Source organism: Notechis scutatus, chromosome 3, assembly GCF_049901735.1.
Source record: "Notechis scutatus isolate UNSWTSFEM ecotype Mainland chromosome 3, rNotScu1.2, whole genome shotgun sequence".
Classification (NCBI taxonomy): Eukaryota; Metazoa; Chordata; class Lepidosauria; order Squamata; family Elapidae; genus Notechis; species Notechis scutatus.
Window position 1 is genome coordinate 8,817,564 of NC_142011.1, and position 18,552 is coordinate 8,836,115.

The window sequence follows — 18,552 nt, forward strand, 5'->3', positions numbered from 1 at the left end:
GATCCCACCCCTGATGGAGGGTCCTTTCCCTGGGAAAGGAATCAGAGAGGAAGTTTCAATATATCTTAATTCATGAGGCTCAAATCTAGTACCTTCATGCCAGCAGCAGCAGCTGGTCCTCCTGGATCTACAGCTTGGATGTGGCATGGCTGACCTCCACGGACTACAAAACCCCAGCCAACTGCATCACCTACAATCTGCAAATAAGAAGGTAAACAAGGAGGAGGAGAGCACAGAAGGAAGGAGAAAGGACAAAGGGAGGAGGAGGAGGAGGAGGAGGAGAATGAGGAAGAGGAAGAAAAAGAAGAAGAAGAAGAAGAAGAAGAAGAAGAAGAAGAAGAAGAAGAAGAAGAAGAAGAAGAAGAAGAAGAAGAAGAAAAAGAGAGAAGAAGAAGAAGAAGAAGAAGAAGAAGAAGAAGAAGAAGAAGAAGAAGAAGAAGAAGAAGAAGAAGAAGAAGAAGAAGAAGAAGAAGAAGAAGAAGAAGAAGAAGAAGAAGAAGAAGAGATTATCTATATATCCATGGAATGTTATTGCCTGATAGGAAGTCAAGATGCATCTTGGGAAAAAAGGCAATGGCAAATGACTCTGATACCCATATCAAGAACTTTGTGGTTGTTTCCACAAAGTCATCAAAATTAAGGATGGGAAACTTGGCAGGTCATCTTTAGTTGATGCTATGAAAAAGTGCCATCCTTACTATTTGGGTGGCAGACCAAATCTTCAATCTCAATCTTAAAATAGAGCAGTATTTCTCAACCTTGATCACTCTTAGAGCAGAGGTCTCCAAACTTGGCAACTTTAAGACTTGTAGACTTCAACTCCCAGAATATGCTGGCTGAGGAATTCTGGGAATTGAAGTCCACAAGTCTTAAAGTTGCCACGTTTGGAGACCTCTGCTCTAAGAGGTGTGGACTTCAATTCCCCAGCTGGCTGAGGAATTCTGGGAATCGAAGTCCATACCTCTTAAGAGTAGCCATGGCTGAGGAACTGAGATAGACCGAGAAGTCAAAAGCCATGCTGAAATAAAAGAGTGGAAGATGATTTATCACACCATTGTCAAAGATGTGACATGGATGTGTTCATCACTTCACTAGGAAATGGCCTTGAGGTGAAACTTTTAGCCACAAATAATGGCAGTCGGGGGTGTTCTGAGTTACCGCACACAGTCAGAAAGATGGATTTCAGCAACAAGGCTAACTTGGTGACCTGCACACTCACTGTCAGTGTTTTCTTGATATAAGGTGCCCCGGGTGTCAAAAGCTCTTCGTTGGTGATGGGTCTCTTCAAGACTTGCATGGAAATAGAGAAAAATGGAAGATTAGGTTGGATTGGATGAGAGAAATATTCCAGCTTTTCAAATATCAGGTTCATCACTTTTGACAATGCGTTCTCTGCAGTGGTGGGATTCAAATTTTTTTACTACCGGTTCTGTGGGTGTGGCTTGGTGGGCGTGGCAGGGGAAGGAGACTGTAAAATCTCCAGTCAGAGGCGGGATTTGCCAGTTCTCCGAACGACTCAAAATATCCGCTACCGGTTCTCCAGAACTGGTCAGAACTGGCTGAATACCACCTCTGGTTCTCTGTTACATTAAAATCAAGAGACTAATGTTTTATGAATAAGGGTATTTTAGAAAGTTGATTATTAGCATTTTAAAACTTTGGTATTATTCGCTTAAATTTAGAAGGTGGTTGTCCGGGGTGGGATTAATATTTTTTAACAAACGGTTCTGTGGGCGTGGCTAGGTGGGCATGGCCATGTGACTGGGTGGGCGTGGCTTTTTGCAGCAATCCCCCCCCCATTTTTTTGGACCTTCTGGGCCTCAGGGAAGCCTCCTGGGGAGGTGTTTTTGCTCCCAGAAGGCTTCCCTGGGGCTCAGGAAGAAAAAAAAATGGAGCCTGGAGGGGGTGTGCAGCACACCTGCACACTCCGTTTTGGGGCCTTCTGGGCCTCAGGGAAGCCTCCTGGTGGGGCGTTTTGCTCCCAGGAAGCTTCCCTGGGGCCCAGGAAGTCAAAGAATGAGGGCCCCCCCTCCATTTTTTGCCTTCCTGGGCCTCAGGGAAGCCTCCTGGGTGAAGTGAAGGGAAACCCAGTACAGCTGATCATGGAATAGCTGATTGTCGGGAGGGAAAAAAGAAATATCTTATGGAGTAACTGGGTGGGGAAGAATGCAGTTAGTGATGTTGGGCATGCGTGCGATGTTGTGCATGCATGATAAGGACTGACTGGGCGGGGAAAGTAGGGGCGGGCGGAGAGAGGCGGGGCCAGCCAGGGGCACGATTTGTTGGTTCTCTGAACTGCACAGAATCATAACAACCGGAATCCCACCCCTGGTGGTTGTTGAATCTCTAGGCGAGACAGGCAGCACATAAATTTAATGAACAAATCAATCAATTGTTACTAATTATCCTCAAAACTAAAAGACATTTGAAGACATTTGGTTGTAATTATGGGTCACTTTTATGATGTTATGATATTCCCTTCCCCTGTTATGTCCGCATGTATTTTAATGTTTGACTCTGAAATTTAATAAAGATGTTATTTTTTAAAACAAAAAATATGATAGGAAGATCAGTTACATTACTGGTAGTCCTCAATTTACGGCCCAAAATTTCTATTGCTAAGCAAGACAGTTATTAAGTAAGTGTTGCCCCCATTTTATGACCTTCCTTGCTGCAGTTGTTAAGTGAATCACTGCAGTGGTTAAGGAAGTAACCCGGTTGTTAAGTGAATCAAGGTTCCCCCTTGACTTTGCTTGTTAGAAGGTCGCAAAAGGGGATCACATGACCCAAGGACACTGCAACCGTCGTAAGAGTGAACCAGTTGCCAAGCATCTGAATTTTGATCACGTGACCATGGGGAGGCTGACACAGTCATAAGTGTGAAAAAATGGTCATGTCCTTTTATTCAAGTGATGTTGTACCTTCGCACGGTCACTAAAAAAACAGTTGTAAGTTGAGGACCAGCTGTGATTATTTGCAAGTCATCTTGACTGTCCATTTCAAGTTGTCTCAACTGATCATTTTTGCAAATATGTCAAGTTTGGTTCTTGGTTCCGAAACTGTTTTTGTTCCTTCAAGTTTGCACTGAAATTTGCATCGGTTGTTGTGCACCTCGATAGGCTGCAATCATCAAAAATATAATCCCAGAGATCATAGAATAACAGAGTTGGAAGGAACCTTGGCAGTCATCTAGTCCAGTAGTTGCCAACCAGAACATTTGGGTGGTCCGCAAAAAAATGCCACCCCCAAAGCACTTCCCCTAAAGCAATTAATCCAGGCTGCACAGGAACACAAGGCTGTGACACCCACATGGCCTGCGGTACACAAGGCTTGCGTCGCTTGCATTGTGAACAACATGAGATAGTGAGGGGAGTGGGAAAGTGCAGAGAGGGGGAAGTTGCCCCACATGCCCCACACGCCCCGGCTGGCCATTGGGCTGCTTCTTTCTGCTTCTTTCTTCTTCTGTTTTTGGCTGCACGCAAGGAAAGCAGCCAAAGTCTTTCTTTCTCTCCCCCAAACTCCACCAGAAATGAGTCTTTGGAACCCTGCAAGGCATCCTGCTCTAAGAGGCTGCGCCATTCTTGCAGAGTTTGGGGGAGAAAAGAAAGACTTCTGCTGCTTCTGCTGCTTTCCTTGCATGAAGCCAAAAGTCTCTCTCTCTATCTCTCTCTCCCCCTGAGAACAGAGCTGGAGACGGTATCCTGCAATCTCAAATAAAGAATAATCGATCGGTAGCAAAACGGGAAATTTTCCTGCAGACTTTTTTTGGGATTTTCCTGGGGTCTCTGCTGCTTTCTGCAGGGACTATGAGAAAACATCAGCAAGCCACTGTCTAGTCAAAATTCATATTAGTGGTCTGCAGGATTTAAAATTATGAGTTTGGTGGTCCCTGAGGTCCAAAAGGTTGGCGACCCCTGATCTCGTCCAACCCCCTGATCAAGCAGGAGAGTCTATTCCAAATATTAGTCTCTACCTAGGATCGAACTCACAGCCTTCACCTGATTGTGAGGCGAGAGCTCCACCTCTAGGCCACATTCAATCAATCAAGTTGCCAAGTGTCCAGATTTTGATCATGTGATCGTGGGAGGCTGCAGCCATCATTAAACGTGAAAAATAGTCATAAGTCACTTTTTTCAGTGTTGTTGTAACTTTGAACGGACACTAAAGGAATGGTTGTAAGTTGAGGATTACCTGTATAATGAGCCACGGTGGTTAGAGTGCAGTGGTTAGAGTGCAGTACTGCAAGCTACTTCTGCCAGCTGACTGCAATTTGGCACTTTGAATCCCACCAGGCTCCAGGTTGGCTCAGCCTTCTATCCTTCTGAGGTGGGTCAAATGAGGACCCAGATTGTTTGGTGCAAGAGGCTGACTCTGTAAACCCCTTAGAGCAGGGGTCCCCAACCCCAATCCTCCCCAACTCCTACCGGGCCGCGGCTTGCTGGGCGCCGCCATCTTTTTTTCATGAAAAAGCGCTTCCGGTGAGCTTTTCTGGGTAGAAAGCTCACGAAGCACGCATCAAAAAGATGGCGGCGCTGCGCTTCGATGAGCTTTTCCGGTAGAAAGCCATTTCTACCCAAAAGCTCACCGAGCGCTAGCGCCGCCATCTTTTTGATGAAACGTGCTTCCGTGAGGCCACCGGAAGCACTTTTTCATCAAAAAGATGGCGGCGCCCAGCTGATGCCGGTACCAGGCCGTGGCGCCCAGCTGATGCCGGTGCCGGGCCGTGGCGCCCAGCTGATGCCGTACCGGGCCGCGGCGTCAAAAAGGTTGGGGATCACTGCCTTAGAGAGGGCTGTAAAGCACTGTGAAGCGGTATATAAGTCTAAGGGCTATTCCTATAGTTATACAATCCCCATTCGTGATGCCACTTCCTGTTTCACTTATTTTACAAGGGAAAGTAAACATAAGGGGAAATGAAGAAGCTTCTTGGATGAGAAGCGAAACGTCTTCAAAGAAAAACCAGAAAGCCCAGTTGCCTCTTTGAAAAAAAAAAAATCACTTTGGGACAAGCATGGCCTGGAGCAGTGGTCCCCAACCTGTTTTGTACCACGGCCCGGTACAAAATGTACAAAATGATCCACGGACCGGTAACGCGAGACTCCACCGCCATCGGGATGGCTCTTCGTTCGAAGCCGCCCCCCCCCCCTTTGACAAAACTAAGGCGCGAGGATTCCTTCAGCACCCAAATGCCGCTTTCCAACCGACGACCGACAAGCTCACCCGGAAGCACTTTCTCAAGCGCCGTCGAAACAAGATGGCGGCGCCCAAGCAAAATAGGCGGCCCGGTACAAAATGATCCATGGACCGGTACCGGTCCAGGGCCCGGTGGTTGGGGACCACTGGCCTGGAGGACTGAGAAGCTCCACAGACATAAGGAAGAACGGCTCACCCGATTTAGGATTGCACTCAACAGCAGGTACCTGTCCCAGGTTTGGGGAGAGGTTGTAATAGAAACTGGATCCTCCAGCCAGGGAAGTCACGCTGCTTCTTCGGACAGCCGAGACAATTTTGATTTCCTTATTGGTTTGGACTGAAAAATAAACCATGTTCAGTGTTATTCTTAGTACATAGAAATTGGCAAACAGACAATGCAGATGGATTCCCCACGCCCTTATTATGGCTAAAAGACTAATATGGCAGCATGGTAAAGATGTGTCTATGCCCCCCTTGTGGATTAAAGACCTGATTAAACCTGCTACTGATCATATGGATGGATTACTATAAATGTTTATTTCTTATTTATTTAGAAGATTTATATGGCTGCCCACTCACTCTCGGTGACTCTGGGAGGCTTCGTAAAGGTATAGGTGACCCCTCGCACATACGTGCTAGTCGTTTCCGACTCTAGGGGGCAGTGCTCATCCCTGTTTCAAAGCTGAACAGCCAGCGGTGTCCGAAGCCGTCTCCGTGGTCATGTGGCTGGCACGACTAAACATCGACCGCGCATGGAACGCTGTTCCCTTCCCACCAAAGTGGTCCCTATTTTTCTACTTGCATTTTTTACATGCTTTCGAACTGCTAAGTTGGCAGAAGCTGGGACAAGGAACGGGAGCTCACTCCGTTATGCGGGACTAGGGATTCGAACTGCTGACCTTTCTGATCGACAAGCTCAGCGTCTTAGCCACTGAGCCACCGCGTCCTTGGGAGGCTTACAAAACCCAATATAAAGGAATAAAAAACAATAACTCTCCACCCTCCTGGTGACAATATACAATCAAATGAGCCGCTTGAGAGGGGGGGTCAGCCTATTTTCCGAAGCACCGGAAAGCAGGGAGAGAAACATCTGAAATGGTATAGGATCCCTTGCTTGAGCCTTCCAACTTTGTTATTCTGTTACTCTGGGCTCCCCCAGGCCAATTGAACCAGAATAGAGCTGGAAGGGACCTTGGAGGTCTTCTAGTCCAGCCCCCTGCTCAACCAGGAGACCCTATACCTGTGATAGCGAACCTATGGCACGCGTGCCAGAGGTGGCACACAGAGCCCTCTCTTTGGGCACGCAAGCCATCTCCCAGCTCAGCTCTGCTGTGCATATGTGTGCGCATCTTCTGCCGGCCAGCAGATCTTCAGGTCTATGCTGAGCATGCATGGGGTCATACACACATGCACAGCGGACACGGGGGGGTGGTCACACAAGCATGCCTGGGGGGGCAGGGTGCATGCCCGGGGCATGCGTGTTGCATTTTGAGGATGCATGCACACACTTTGAGCACTTGGTGCCGAAAAGGCTAGCGTCCGAGTATATTCATTAACTGGCAGAGACATGGTTAACAAAGTAAGCATGGCAACAGTCCAGCCAATGGGAGCTGACAGCCTGGGTGTGGTTTGGCTCTGTGTGCTTTGCTAAGAATTGAAAGTGAAACTAAACTGACTTGCTTGCTTACTGAAACTGGTATCTGCTCTGAGCTGCTGCTTGCTGTTTGTGTTATGTTACATTGAAAGAATCTGCAGATGGTATTGTAAACTTTACTCATATTAATATGTTTATAAAGAAGTTAATGATCCTGTGAGTCAGTCATCTCTGTGTTTTCTGGACTTGAATTTCTGCAGCAAACTTTAAGAGTTAGCCATCCCTGCCCTATACCATTTCAGGCAAGTGACTCTCCAGTCTAAAAGTCTGTAGAGATTCTCCGTCATCCAGGTCATGGTTGTTGTCCCAAAGGTGCTTCTTCTGGAGGCAACTGGACTTTCTGGTTTTTTTTCTTTGGAAGACCTTTTGCTTCTCATCCAAGAAGCTTCTTCAGCTCTGACTGAATGGTGGGGAACGGAAGGATTTATATTTTACGGACTTTTAGCTATACACTTTGGGATGAACATCCTTTGAATGGTGTGGGAGTGGGAATGGATATCCAGAGGGAAAAATTGCAGACTGCAGGAACCAGGAGCACCACTCCGGTGACCCTGAGGACACAGATAAATCTCCCAATGGCCTCAATGACCCTCTAAAACAGGGCTGTCAAACTCGTGGCTCACGGGACGGATGCACCACATCCTGGCCATGCCCAGTTTAGCAATGGGGGGGGAGTCCCGATACGTCACATGACGACGCCATGAAACACGAGTTTGACACCCCTGCTTTTCAAGCCAGTTGTTTATTGGGTTGCCTTCTGGAGCTTTGGAAAATAGGTTGATCCCCTCCTCTTCTTTGTGGCAGCCCCTCAAATACTGGAATACTGCTATCATGTTCCCCCCTAGTTCTTTTTTTTCTCTAACCAAACCCAAATCCTGCAACCGTTCTTCATATGTTTTAGTCTCCAGGCCTTTAATCATCTAATCATATGTACAGTAAGAGTGTCAAACATTGAGGCCAGACTTAATCTCTGTAGGGACGATGTTCCAAAGGGAGGGAGCCACATGCATTAACTTTTTATGGATAAATATAATAAAATATGACATAGAATGTAGAATTCTATGGTTGGAAGGGACCCCAGAGGTCTTCTAGTCCAACCCCCTGGCTCAATGCAGGCAACGCATGCAAAATATAGTCAGTTAAAACCCAGCACTGATTTCTGGTTTTCAGCAAAAATGCACTCGTAACAACCAGAGCAAAAAAGGTCGTAAAATCAGGTTGGTCATATCATAACTCAAAGAATCTATTTGTGTGTGTGTGTGTGTGTGTGTGTGTTTGCATAATTTTTGCAATAAATAAACATAAATTGAAATTGTAACTCTTCACCTTCATAACAACCTATTATACTCTGCTTATTTTTTCTGTTCTACTTTTTCACTTATTTTAAGCACTTGCTACACGTTTTATTATTACACATATGTATTTCGATGTTGTGTTCCCGTATTGTTTTTCTCTTTTTTCTCTTATGTGTGTGTGTGTGTAAGTGTGTGCAGCATTTGACCAAATCTGCAGCATTTCACATTCTGTTGTGAAACGAGTTTTTATTTCTTTAGCCTTTCTAGATTAATAAATAACATTCTTTTCTGAATCTGGGCAAAATTGTAGTTATAGCAATAATAGCACAGGGTGAAAATATAAATGGATTTGTAGCTCAGGCTTTATAGCCTGGATTGCTATTCTAAGCAACTGAGGGCCAGGAGTTGAGATAAGGGACAATCTGTCATGATTTCAAATTTTCATACAAAAAAATATATTCAATTGACACCTGTCCAGCATAGTTCCTTAATTACCAGCCATCTGCCTCCTAAAAGTCTTTTTTTTTTTTCCAAAACTGTTTTGTTGATGTTCACTGTTCTGTTTTCAACAGCTATTCAAGGAAATATATTCAATAAAATGTATCTTGGAACGTATGCTTTAAAGAAAGTGTGCACAACCGATATATGATATTATTATGGCAATTTGTTTCGTCTAAATGTGTCGTTATTTTTTTAAAAAATGGTGCAAAATCAAATATTTTGGGTGAAACTTGTTCAAACAAGCATGCATATTTTCTGCGGGCTGTAAATGGAGAAAGTATACAAGTCCAGGCTTGGCAGATGGCAGATTCTCCATTATCTGGAGAATAGGATTTGCAAAGCAGAAACAGTGTGAGAATATTAGGGAATGTGCAGTTTTTCAAAAATTGGTTTTTTGTGTGTGCATGTATGTATATATGCATGTATGCGTTTATGTATTAAACAAATGTGTATTCCCTGCCCAGTTCACACATAGGTGACTGTGGGCATATTACAACATTTAATTTTTTTTAATTAAGTGCTGGGATAAATGAAGAAGTAGAGCTGGATAACGGAACCAGATTGATGTCTTATTCAAAGGATATTTGTCCTTCTCTATTCCTCCTCCAAAGGAGGATTCTGCCTTTGCTTTCTTCTCCTTTTTCTCCTCCTCCTTTCTTTTCTTCTCCTTCTCCTTCCTCTTCCTGCTCTTTCCTTCATTTCCTTCTCTTCCTCCATCCTTGGGGTTTCCTCCCCTCTCTCCTTTCTTCTTCCTTTCCTTTCCTCTCCTCTACTCCTTTCCTTCCCTCTTTCCTTCCCTTTCTCCTTTCTTTCCTTCTTCATTTTCTTTCCTTTCTTCTCTATTTCCTTTCCTCCCCTCTTTCCTTTCCTTTCCTTTCCTCTTTCATTTCCTCCGATTTCTCTTCCTTCCTTTCCTTTCCTTTCCTCTTGTTTTTCTTCCTTTCCTTCCTTTCTTTTCCTGTTTTTCTTCCTTTCCTTCCCTTCCCTTTCCTTTCCTTTCCTTTCCTTTCCTTTCCTTTCCTTTCCTTTCCTTTCCTTTCCTTTCCTTTCCTTTCCTTTCCTTTCCTTCCCTTTCCTCTTGTTTTTCTTCCTTTCCTTCCTATCTTTTCCTGTTTTTCTTCCTTTGCTTTCCTTTCCTTTCCTTTGCTTTCCTTTCCTTTCCTTTCCTTTCCTTTCCTTTCCTTTCCTTTCCTTTCCTTTCCTTTCCTTTCCTTTCCTTTCCTTTCCTTTCCCCTCCCCTTTCCTCCTATTTTCCTTCCTTTCCTTTACTATTTTTCTTCCTTTCCTCTCTTCTTTCCTTTCCTTGCCCCTGCTTCTCCATTCTCCCTTCTTTCTCTTCCTTCCTACCTTTCTTCCTTTCCTCCTCCTCCTTTTTCCTTCCTGCTCCCCCCCCCCTGCCCAATATCTTCAGATGCAGGTACCTGACAGGAAGCTGGAGGGGTCTTGCTCGGGGTTCAACTTTCGGAGGCAGAAGGGACTATCCGGACTGTCCGAAAGGGTCCTCTGCAAACTTTCACTGAGCAGTTCCGTGAGTCGCCTCCTTCGGCGGAAATTGATACGAAACTGGTAGAGGAGATCCCGGTCATCAAAATGGCACGGAGTGGACACTGTGGAAAGAAAGAACCTACCGGTAAGTCCTTGACCTACAGCCATTCATTTAGCGACTGTTCAAAGTTAAAGAGGGACTGATAAAAGGGACTAATGACCGTTTGTTCACACTTCATGTCCGTTGCAGCATCCCCTGTGGTCAACATGATCAAAATTCAGCAACTGGCATTGTCAGAAGACCCTAGGAAGGTCACAAATAACCGTCACTTGACCCCGGGATGCTGCAACCATCATAAATACATGCTGGTTATCTAGTGCCCAAATGTTGATCACGTGACCGTGGGAACGAACCATGGGACCATATGAAGAACGGTTGCAGGAAGTGGGTATGTTTAGTTTAGTGAAAAGAAGGACTAAGGGAGACATGATAGCAGTCTTCCAATATTTGAGGGGCTGCCCCAAAGAAGAGGGAGTCAAGCTATTCTCCAAAGCTCCTGAAGGCAAGGCAAGAAGCAATGGATGGAAACTAATCAAGGAGAGAAGCAACCTAGAAGTAAGGAGGAATTTCATGACAGTGAGAACAATTAATCAGTGGAACAACTTGCCTCCAGAAGTTGTGAATGCTCCAACATTGGAAGTTTTTAAGAAGAGGTTGGATAACCATTTGTCTGAAGTGACATATAGGGTTTCCTGCCTAAGCAGGGGGCTGGACTAGAAGACCTCCAAGGTCCCTTCCAACTCTGCTATTCCATTCTATTCTAATGCTGTAATGGTCACAAGTGCAAGGAATGGTCGTAAGTCACTTTTTAGCACCTTCAAACAATTGTTAAAATGGTCATAAGTTGAGACTACTACTATTCAAACCATTATGCCAGGGGTCCCTGACCCCCCAGGGCTATGGACTGGCACCGGGCCACAGCACACCAGAAACCAGGCCACGCAAATAAGCGAAGCCCCATCTGCAGGATGCTGGCAGCATGTGAAACCACACTCCCTCCAGTCCACGGGAAAACATCTCTCCACAGAACCGGTCCCTGGTCCCCCCAAAAGATCGGGAGCTGCTGCATTAGGCCACATAGCTCTTCAGCGGGGTCCTTGGTCCACTCTGAGCTTGGTGGTTTCCTTGCAGACGTCTCATTACCAAAGTAGGTAACATCATCAGTGCTAGAAGGGAATGGGGGAAGAGGAGGAGGAGGAGGAAGACTGTGGGGTCCTTGGTGCTCTCTGAGCTTGGTGGTTTTCTAGCAGATGTCTCATAACCATGCTAGGTGTCTTCATCAGTACTAAAAGGGAGTGAGGTTTGGGAGGAGGAGGAGGACAGCGACTGTAGGGTCCTTGGTGTTCTCTGAGCTTGGTGCTTTTCTTGCAGACATTTCATTACCAAACTAGGTGCTAGAAGGGAATGAGAGAGGAGGAGGAGGACTGGGGGTCCTTGGTGCTCTCTGAGCTTGGTGGTTTTCTTGCAGACATTTCTTAACCATGCTAGGTGTCTTCATCAGTGCAAACCCCACTCCTTGCAGCGCTGATGATGTTACCTGGGTGGGTAAGGAAATGTCTGTAAGAAAACCTCCAAGCTCAGAGAGCACCAGGAAACCCTACAGTTTAACTCTCAGCTACCAATATTCTCTTCTCTCCCTTTTTCAGTCTCGTGTGCCACCTTCTCAGGGTTATTATTTCCTATGGCATATATACCGTGCTGGATGATCCCGTGTTCAAGGAGGGTTTGGCAGAGTTCCGTAGCTTCCTTCCGGTTTGCAACCTCCCCTTCCTCCACCAGCCAGTCCACCATCTCACACCCCAAAAAGCTCCTCTGGTATTTAACCAGGTTCTCTTCTCTGGCTTTGAGAATGGAGTTGTCCATGCCGATCAGCCTACAATCAACAGACCAGAAGACAGAGAAACAAGGATATCTGTTGAGTGAAACAATCCACAAATCCAGTTTAGACATGCAGCAAATTCAAGTCCAATTGGGCAGGAGTGCAGGGGGGTCTTCCATTTACAACCGCTCGTTTAGTGAGCTCACTAAAACAGCTCGTTTAGTGAAGATTGTGCAAAAGCTGCAATAAAAACGTGGTAAAAACGTGAGGAGGACCACTCACAAGTCACCTTTTTCAGGTGTTCCTGCAGCTTGAAATGATTGCCAAATTTACAGATTAACAGAGTTGGAAGGGACCTTGTAGATCATCTAGTCCAACCCCCCCACCCCACACAAGCAGAAGACTGTACACTATTTCTGAGAAAGTAATGGTTCTAAGTCCAAGACTACAGGTCATCCTCAACTTATGATCAGGGGTGGAATTCTACCTGGTCGGACCGGTTCTATAGAACAGGTTGTTATGATTCTGCCCAGTTCAGAGAACCGCCAAATTGCACCACTGGCTGACCCCGCCCCTCCTCACCCACTCACTCCTTATCTGGCATGCGCATCATCAAACTTGCCTGCTAAATTGCTAATTGTCCTTTTTTTTCCCCTGACCATCAGCTGTTCTGCTGTGCCAGAAGATTTAAATTAGCTAGAAAGCAGGAAATTGTTGGATTTCTTGCTTTCTAGCTAATCGGAAAGCAGAGCAGAACCTTCCTTAGGACTGAAGCTTCTATTTTTCAGTGCAGACTCAGCTAGCAGATGGCAGATAGATAGATCTCTAAGTGAATCTGTGATTCTGTGAGCAACTTAATCTGCCTGCCTGCTTTGCCTGATTTTGGGTAAAAGTTGCTCTTTTTTTAATAAAAAATTAAATATTTACATAAATATTTACAATATTTACCTACAAGCCACGCCCAGCCAGTCATGTGACCCCCCCAAGCCACACCCAGTCAGCAAACCATGCCCAGCCAGTCACATGACCACCAAGCCACACCCACAAATTAGGCCATGCCCACAGAACCGGTTGTTAAGAAATTTGAATCCCACCTCTGCTTACGACCACAATTGAGGCCAACATTTATGTTGATAAGTGAGAAATTTGTTGAATTTTTTTTCCCATTTTACAACTTTTCTTGCCTCATTTGTTCAGTGAATCATTGCAGTTAGTAAGTTAGTCACCCGGTTGTTAAGTTGACTCTGGTTTCACCCCAGGGACTTTGCTTGTCAGATGGTCACAAAAGGGGATCGATCACCTGACCCTCCTGGGACACTGCAACCATCATAAATGTGAGTCAGTTGTCAAGCATCCGAATGCAAATCAAGTAACCATGGGGATGTTGCAACGGTCACACGAGACCCTTTTTTTCCCAGTGCCGTTGTAACTTCAAACAGTCACTAAGCAAACGGTTGTAAGTCAAGGTCTTTGTATTTATTGTCTTTTAAATCAGGGGTGGGATTCAAATTTTTTTAACAGATCTGATCTCTAATCTAATAGAAGGTGAAAATATTTAGATAATCATTTCTTCCAAAATAGATCAGCAAAATTAAAAGAGAGAAAGTACAATGGTTAAAGAACTGCACCAGGACTGGGACAATCGTAGAATCACAGAATTGGAAAGGATCTCAGTGGCTGGCTGGGGAATTCTGGGAGACGAATCCAGACATCTTAAAAGTTGTCAAGTTTGAGCAAAACTGTTCTAGAAGCCTATCACTTTTTTTCCAGTTCCATTATAACTTTGAACGGTCACTAAACGAGGACTTCCTTGCAATTCCAAGCCATGTCAAACGAAAAATGAGGTGGCAGAAATGAGGTTTTCTATAAAGATTTTTAGAAGGATTCTAATTCATCTATCACCACTGGAGGGCAGTATAAGCCTACTTAATTTCTCTATTTACTGTTTTAATTTGGGGGCTTTTTTGGCTCCTGACAAGTGCCTGAATTAGTCCTCAGATCCAGAAAGGAATGCAATGCTTCAAATGTCACCAAAGTGACTAGTCCCTGCCGTTTTCTTGGCAGAGTTTTTCAAAAGGTGTTTGCCAAGTTATGCAAAAGCACGGGAATTCCATGCCAGTTTGCAGCAGGGGTTCGTTTGTGTCTCAGAAAATTTTGCCATTTTGTCTTACCTTTGCACAGCCACTTTAGAGATATTTATTTATGTCCCGCCTGTATTATTTTTTATAAATAATTCAAGGCAGCGAACAAGCCTAACGCTCCTTCCTCCTCCTATTTCCCCACAACAACAACAACAACAACCCCTGTGAGGTGGATTGGGCTGGGAGAGAGAGTGGCTGGCCTCGAGTCACCAGCTGGCTTCCGTGCCTAAGGTGGGACTAGAACTCATAACCTCCTGGTGATTGGCCCAAAGTCACCCAGCCAATTTTTATGCCTTTTCTTTCTTTCTTTCTTTCTTTCTTTCTTTCTTTCTTTCTTTCTTTCTTTCTTTCTTTCTTTCTTTCTTTCTTTCTTTCTTTCTTTCTTTCTTTCTTTTTCTTTCTTTCTTTCTTTCCTTTCTTCTTCTCTTCCTTCCTTTTCCTTCTTTTCTTCCTTCCTTCTTTTCTGTCCTCCCTCCCTCCCTTCTCCTCCTTCCTTTCTTTCTTTCTTTCTTTCTTTCTTTCTTTCTTTCTTTCTTTCTTTCTTTCTTTCTTTCTTTCTTTCTTTCTCTCCCTCCCTTTCTTCTTCCCTTCCTTCCTTTTCCTTCTTTTCTTCCTTCCTTCTTTTCTGTCCTCCCTCCCTCCCTTCTCTTTCTTTTATTCTTTCTCTCTTCTCTCCCTCCCTCTTTCTTTCTTTCTCTCTCTCTCTCTCTCTCTTTCTTTCTCTTTCTTTCTTTCTTTCTTTCTTTCTTTCTTTCTTTCTTTCTTTCTTTCTTTCTTTCTTTCTTTCTTTCTTTCTTTCTTTCTTTCTTTCTTTCTTCTTTCTTTCTTTCTTTCTTTCTCCCTCCCTCCCTCCCTCCCTCCCTCCCTCCCTTTTCTCTCAATTTTTTTGCAAATCCATCTAGTTATAAAATACCTTATTTCTCCCTCCCTCCCTCCCTCCTTCCTCCACAGAAAGGGAGGGAGGAAGGGGGGAGGAAGGAGATGGGAAATGAGAGAGGGAGGAGATTAGAGGAAGAAAGGAGATGAGATGGAGGGAGGGAGGGAGAGAGATGGAAAATGAGCAGGGGTGGGCTTCAAAAATATCAGCAACCGGTTCTCGGTCTGGTTTCTGGCATGGCTATGGTGGGCATGGCCTAGTCAGCTTCCTGCACCACAGTGGAGGCCCGTTTTTCACCCACCCCAGGCTCCGGAGTCTTTCCTTGAGCCTCCAAAGGCTGGAAACAGTCCCGTTTTCGGCCTTCCGGAACTTCCGGAATGCCCTTTTTTCACCCTCCCTAGGCTCCGGAGGCTTTCCTCGACCCTCCAGGAGGACGAAAACACCCTCTCCCTGGCTCCAGGGGAGGCTCATTTTTCACCCTCCCTGAGCCTCCAGGCGGGGCCTGCACTTACCTGGCATCCAAACGAGGCTCATGGGGACTCTTGGGAGGGGAGGGACAGGGTGAGCAGGGCCAGCCAGGGGTGGGATATGTCGGTTTGCAGAACCAGCGATAAAACTAGCTACGGGTTTGCCCAAACCGGGGAGATCTGGTAGCAGCCCACCCCTGGAAATGAGGGAGGGCAGAGATGAGAGGAAGAAAAGAGATGAGAGGAAGAAAAGAGATGAGAGGGAGGGAGGGAGGGAGATGGGAAATAAGGAGGGGAGGAGATGAGAGGAAGAAAGGAGATGAGAGAGAGGAGGGAGGGAGGGAGGGAGATGGGAAATAAGGGAGGGAGGAGATGAGAGGAAAAAGGAGATGAGAGAGAGGGAGGGAGGGAGGGAGGGAGATGGGAAATAAGGGAGGGAGGAGATGAGAGGGAGAAAGGAGATGAGAGAGAGGAGGGAGGGAGGGAGATGGGAAATAAGGAGGGAGGAGATGAGAGGAAGAAAGGAGATGAGAGGGAGGGAGGGAGGGAGGGAGGGAGATGGGAAATAAGGGAGGGAGGAGATGAGAGGAAGAAAGGAGATGAGAAGAAGAAAGGAGATGAGAGGGAGGGAGGGAGATGGGAAATAAGGGAGGGAGGAGATGAGAGGAAGAAAGGAGATGAGAGAGGGAGGGAGGGAGATGGGAAATAAGGGAGGGAGGGAGATGAGAGGAAGAAAGGAGATGAGAAGAAGAAAGGAGATGAGAGGGAGGGAGGGAGGGAGATGGGAAATAAGGGAGGGAGGAGATGAGAGGAAGAAAGGAGATGAGAGAGAGGGAGGGAGGAGATGGGAAATAAGGGAGGGAGGAGATGAGAGGAAGAAAGGAGATGAGAGGGAAAAAAGATGAGAGGAGAAAGGAGATGAGAGAGGAGATGGGAGATAAGGGAGGGAGGAGATGAGAGGAAGAAAGGAGATGAGAGGAAGAAAGGAGATGAGAGGAAGAAAAGAGATGAGGGAGGGAGGGAGATGGGAAATAAGGGAGGGAGGAGATGAGAGGAAGAAAGGAGATGAGAGAGAGGGAGGGAGGGAGATGGGAAATAAGGGAGGGAGGAGATGAGAGGAAGAAAGGAGATGAGAGGAAGAAAGGAGATGAGAGGGAGGGAGGGAGGGAGATGGGAAATAAGGGAGGGAGGAGATGAGAGGAAGAAAGGAGATGAGAGAGAGGGAGGGAGGGAGATGGGAAATAAGGGAGGGAGGAGACAGGAGATGAGAGGAAGAAAGGAGATGAGAGGAAGAAAAGAGATGAGAGGAAGAAAAGAGATGAGAGAGGGAGGGAGGGAGATGGGAAATAAGGGAGGGAGGAGATGAGAGGAAGAAAGGAGATGAGAGGAAAAAAAGATGAGAGGAAGAAAGGAGGAAGGAAAAAGAGATGAGAGGAAGAAAGGAGATGAGAGAGAGGGAGGGAGGGAGATGGGAAATAAGGGAGGGAGGAGACAAGAGGAAGAAAGGAGATGAGAGGAAAAAAAGAGATGAGAGGAAGAAAGGAGATGAGAGGAAAAAAAGAGATGAGAGGAAGAAAGGAGATGAGAGAGGGAGGGAGGGAGATGGGAAATAAGGGAGGGAGGAGACGAGAGGAAGAAAGGAGATGAGAGGAAGAAAAAAGAGATGAGAGAGAGGGGAGGGAGGGATGGGAAATAAGAGAGGGAGGAGATGAGAGGAAGAAAAGAGAGGAGACAGAGGGAGGGGAAAGGAAGGGAGGGAGTAAGGAAGGAATTCCCTTTATATCCTTTTTTTCCAAATCCCCCCACAAAATTAAAGCCCAGGGGAATGTAGTTCATGGGTTTCCACCAAGACCTCCGAAGGACCAGGAAGGGTGGAGGGCTCACGTACGTCTCGTAGAGGCTTTGTCCTCTCAGGAACACCTTGACTTCCTTGTTGAGTGGGAAGGTCCCATCATCCTTGCGGAAGCGATAGAGGAGCTTAGCGTCCTTGTAGTCCGAGTGTTCGTCACAGACTGAAAAGCGTTTAAGACAATTCTTAGCCCCCTTCCGAGCTTTGAGGCCCAGGTCAGACCATTCACTCCCCCCCGCCCTCCACCTCCAAAAGCAGGCTGGGCTCCAACAGAGACAAAAATGCAAAATTACATTTGGTATGATTACAGGGAGTCCTCGACTTATAAGTTTGTTTAGTGACTGTTCGAAGTTACAATGGCACTGAAAAAAGTGACATGACCGTTTTTCCTACTTACGACCATCGCAGTATCCCCATGGTCACGTGATCAAAATTCAGACCCTTGGCAACTGGTTCGTATTTATGACGGTCGTAGTGTCCCGGGGTCACATGATCCCCTTTTGTGACCTTCTGAAAAGCAAAGTCAACGGGGAAGCCGGATTCACTTAACAACCAGGTTACTCACTTAACAAATGCAATGCCTTAATCAACAACTCTGGCAGGAAAAGTCATGAAATGGGCCAAACTCACTTAACAAATGTCTCACTTAGCAACAGAAATTTTGGATTCAGTTGTAGTCATAAGTTGAGTACTACCAGTGTGTGTATATGTGTGTGTGTGTGTGTGTGTATCTAAATTTAGATAGATGATTGAGATAAATAGACGACAAATAATAGATAGATGATAGATAAATGATAGATAGATGATTGAGATAAATAGATGATAGATAGATAGATAGATAGATAGATAGATAGATAGATAGATAGATAGATAGATAGATAGATAGATAGATAGATAGATAGATAGATAGATAGACAGATGATTGAGATAAATAGATGATAGATGGATGATAGGTAGATAGAAAGATAGAGATAGATGATTAAGATAAGATACATAAATGATAGATATAGATAGATAGATAGATGATTGAGATAAATAGATGATAGATGGATCATAGAAAAATAGAGATAGAGGATTAAGATAGATAGATAGATAGATAGATAGATAGATAGATAGATAGATAGAGAGAGAGAGAGAGAGAGAGAGAGAGAGAGAGAGATAGATAGATAGATAGATAGATGAGATAGATAGATAGATAGACAGATCGATA

At 45.4% G+C, this 18,552-nt stretch overlaps 1 protein-coding gene across 2 annotated transcripts in view; it reads right to left on the reverse strand.

Annotated features, from left to right (window-relative positions):
• Positions 1–18,552, reverse strand: part of LOC113422459 (DEP domain-containing mTOR-interacting protein-like) — a 43,077-nt gene that overhangs the window by 4,520 nt on the left and 20,005 nt on the right. For both annotated transcript variants that reach the window (XM_087959178.1, XM_087959179.1), the window contains 6 exons: positions 17,382–17,505; positions 11,884–12,062; positions 10,065–10,250; positions 5,390–5,530; positions 1,220–1,290; positions 93–197 (listed from right to left, as the gene is read on the reverse strand). In XM_087959178.1, the coding sequence (XP_087815304.1) occupies positions 93–197; positions 1,220–1,290; positions 5,390–5,530; positions 10,065–10,250; positions 11,884–12,062; positions 17,382–17,505 (806 nt within the window). The remainder of the gene's footprint in view (positions 1–92; positions 198–1,219; positions 1,291–5,389; positions 5,531–10,064; positions 10,251–11,883; positions 12,063–17,381; positions 17,506–18,552) is intronic.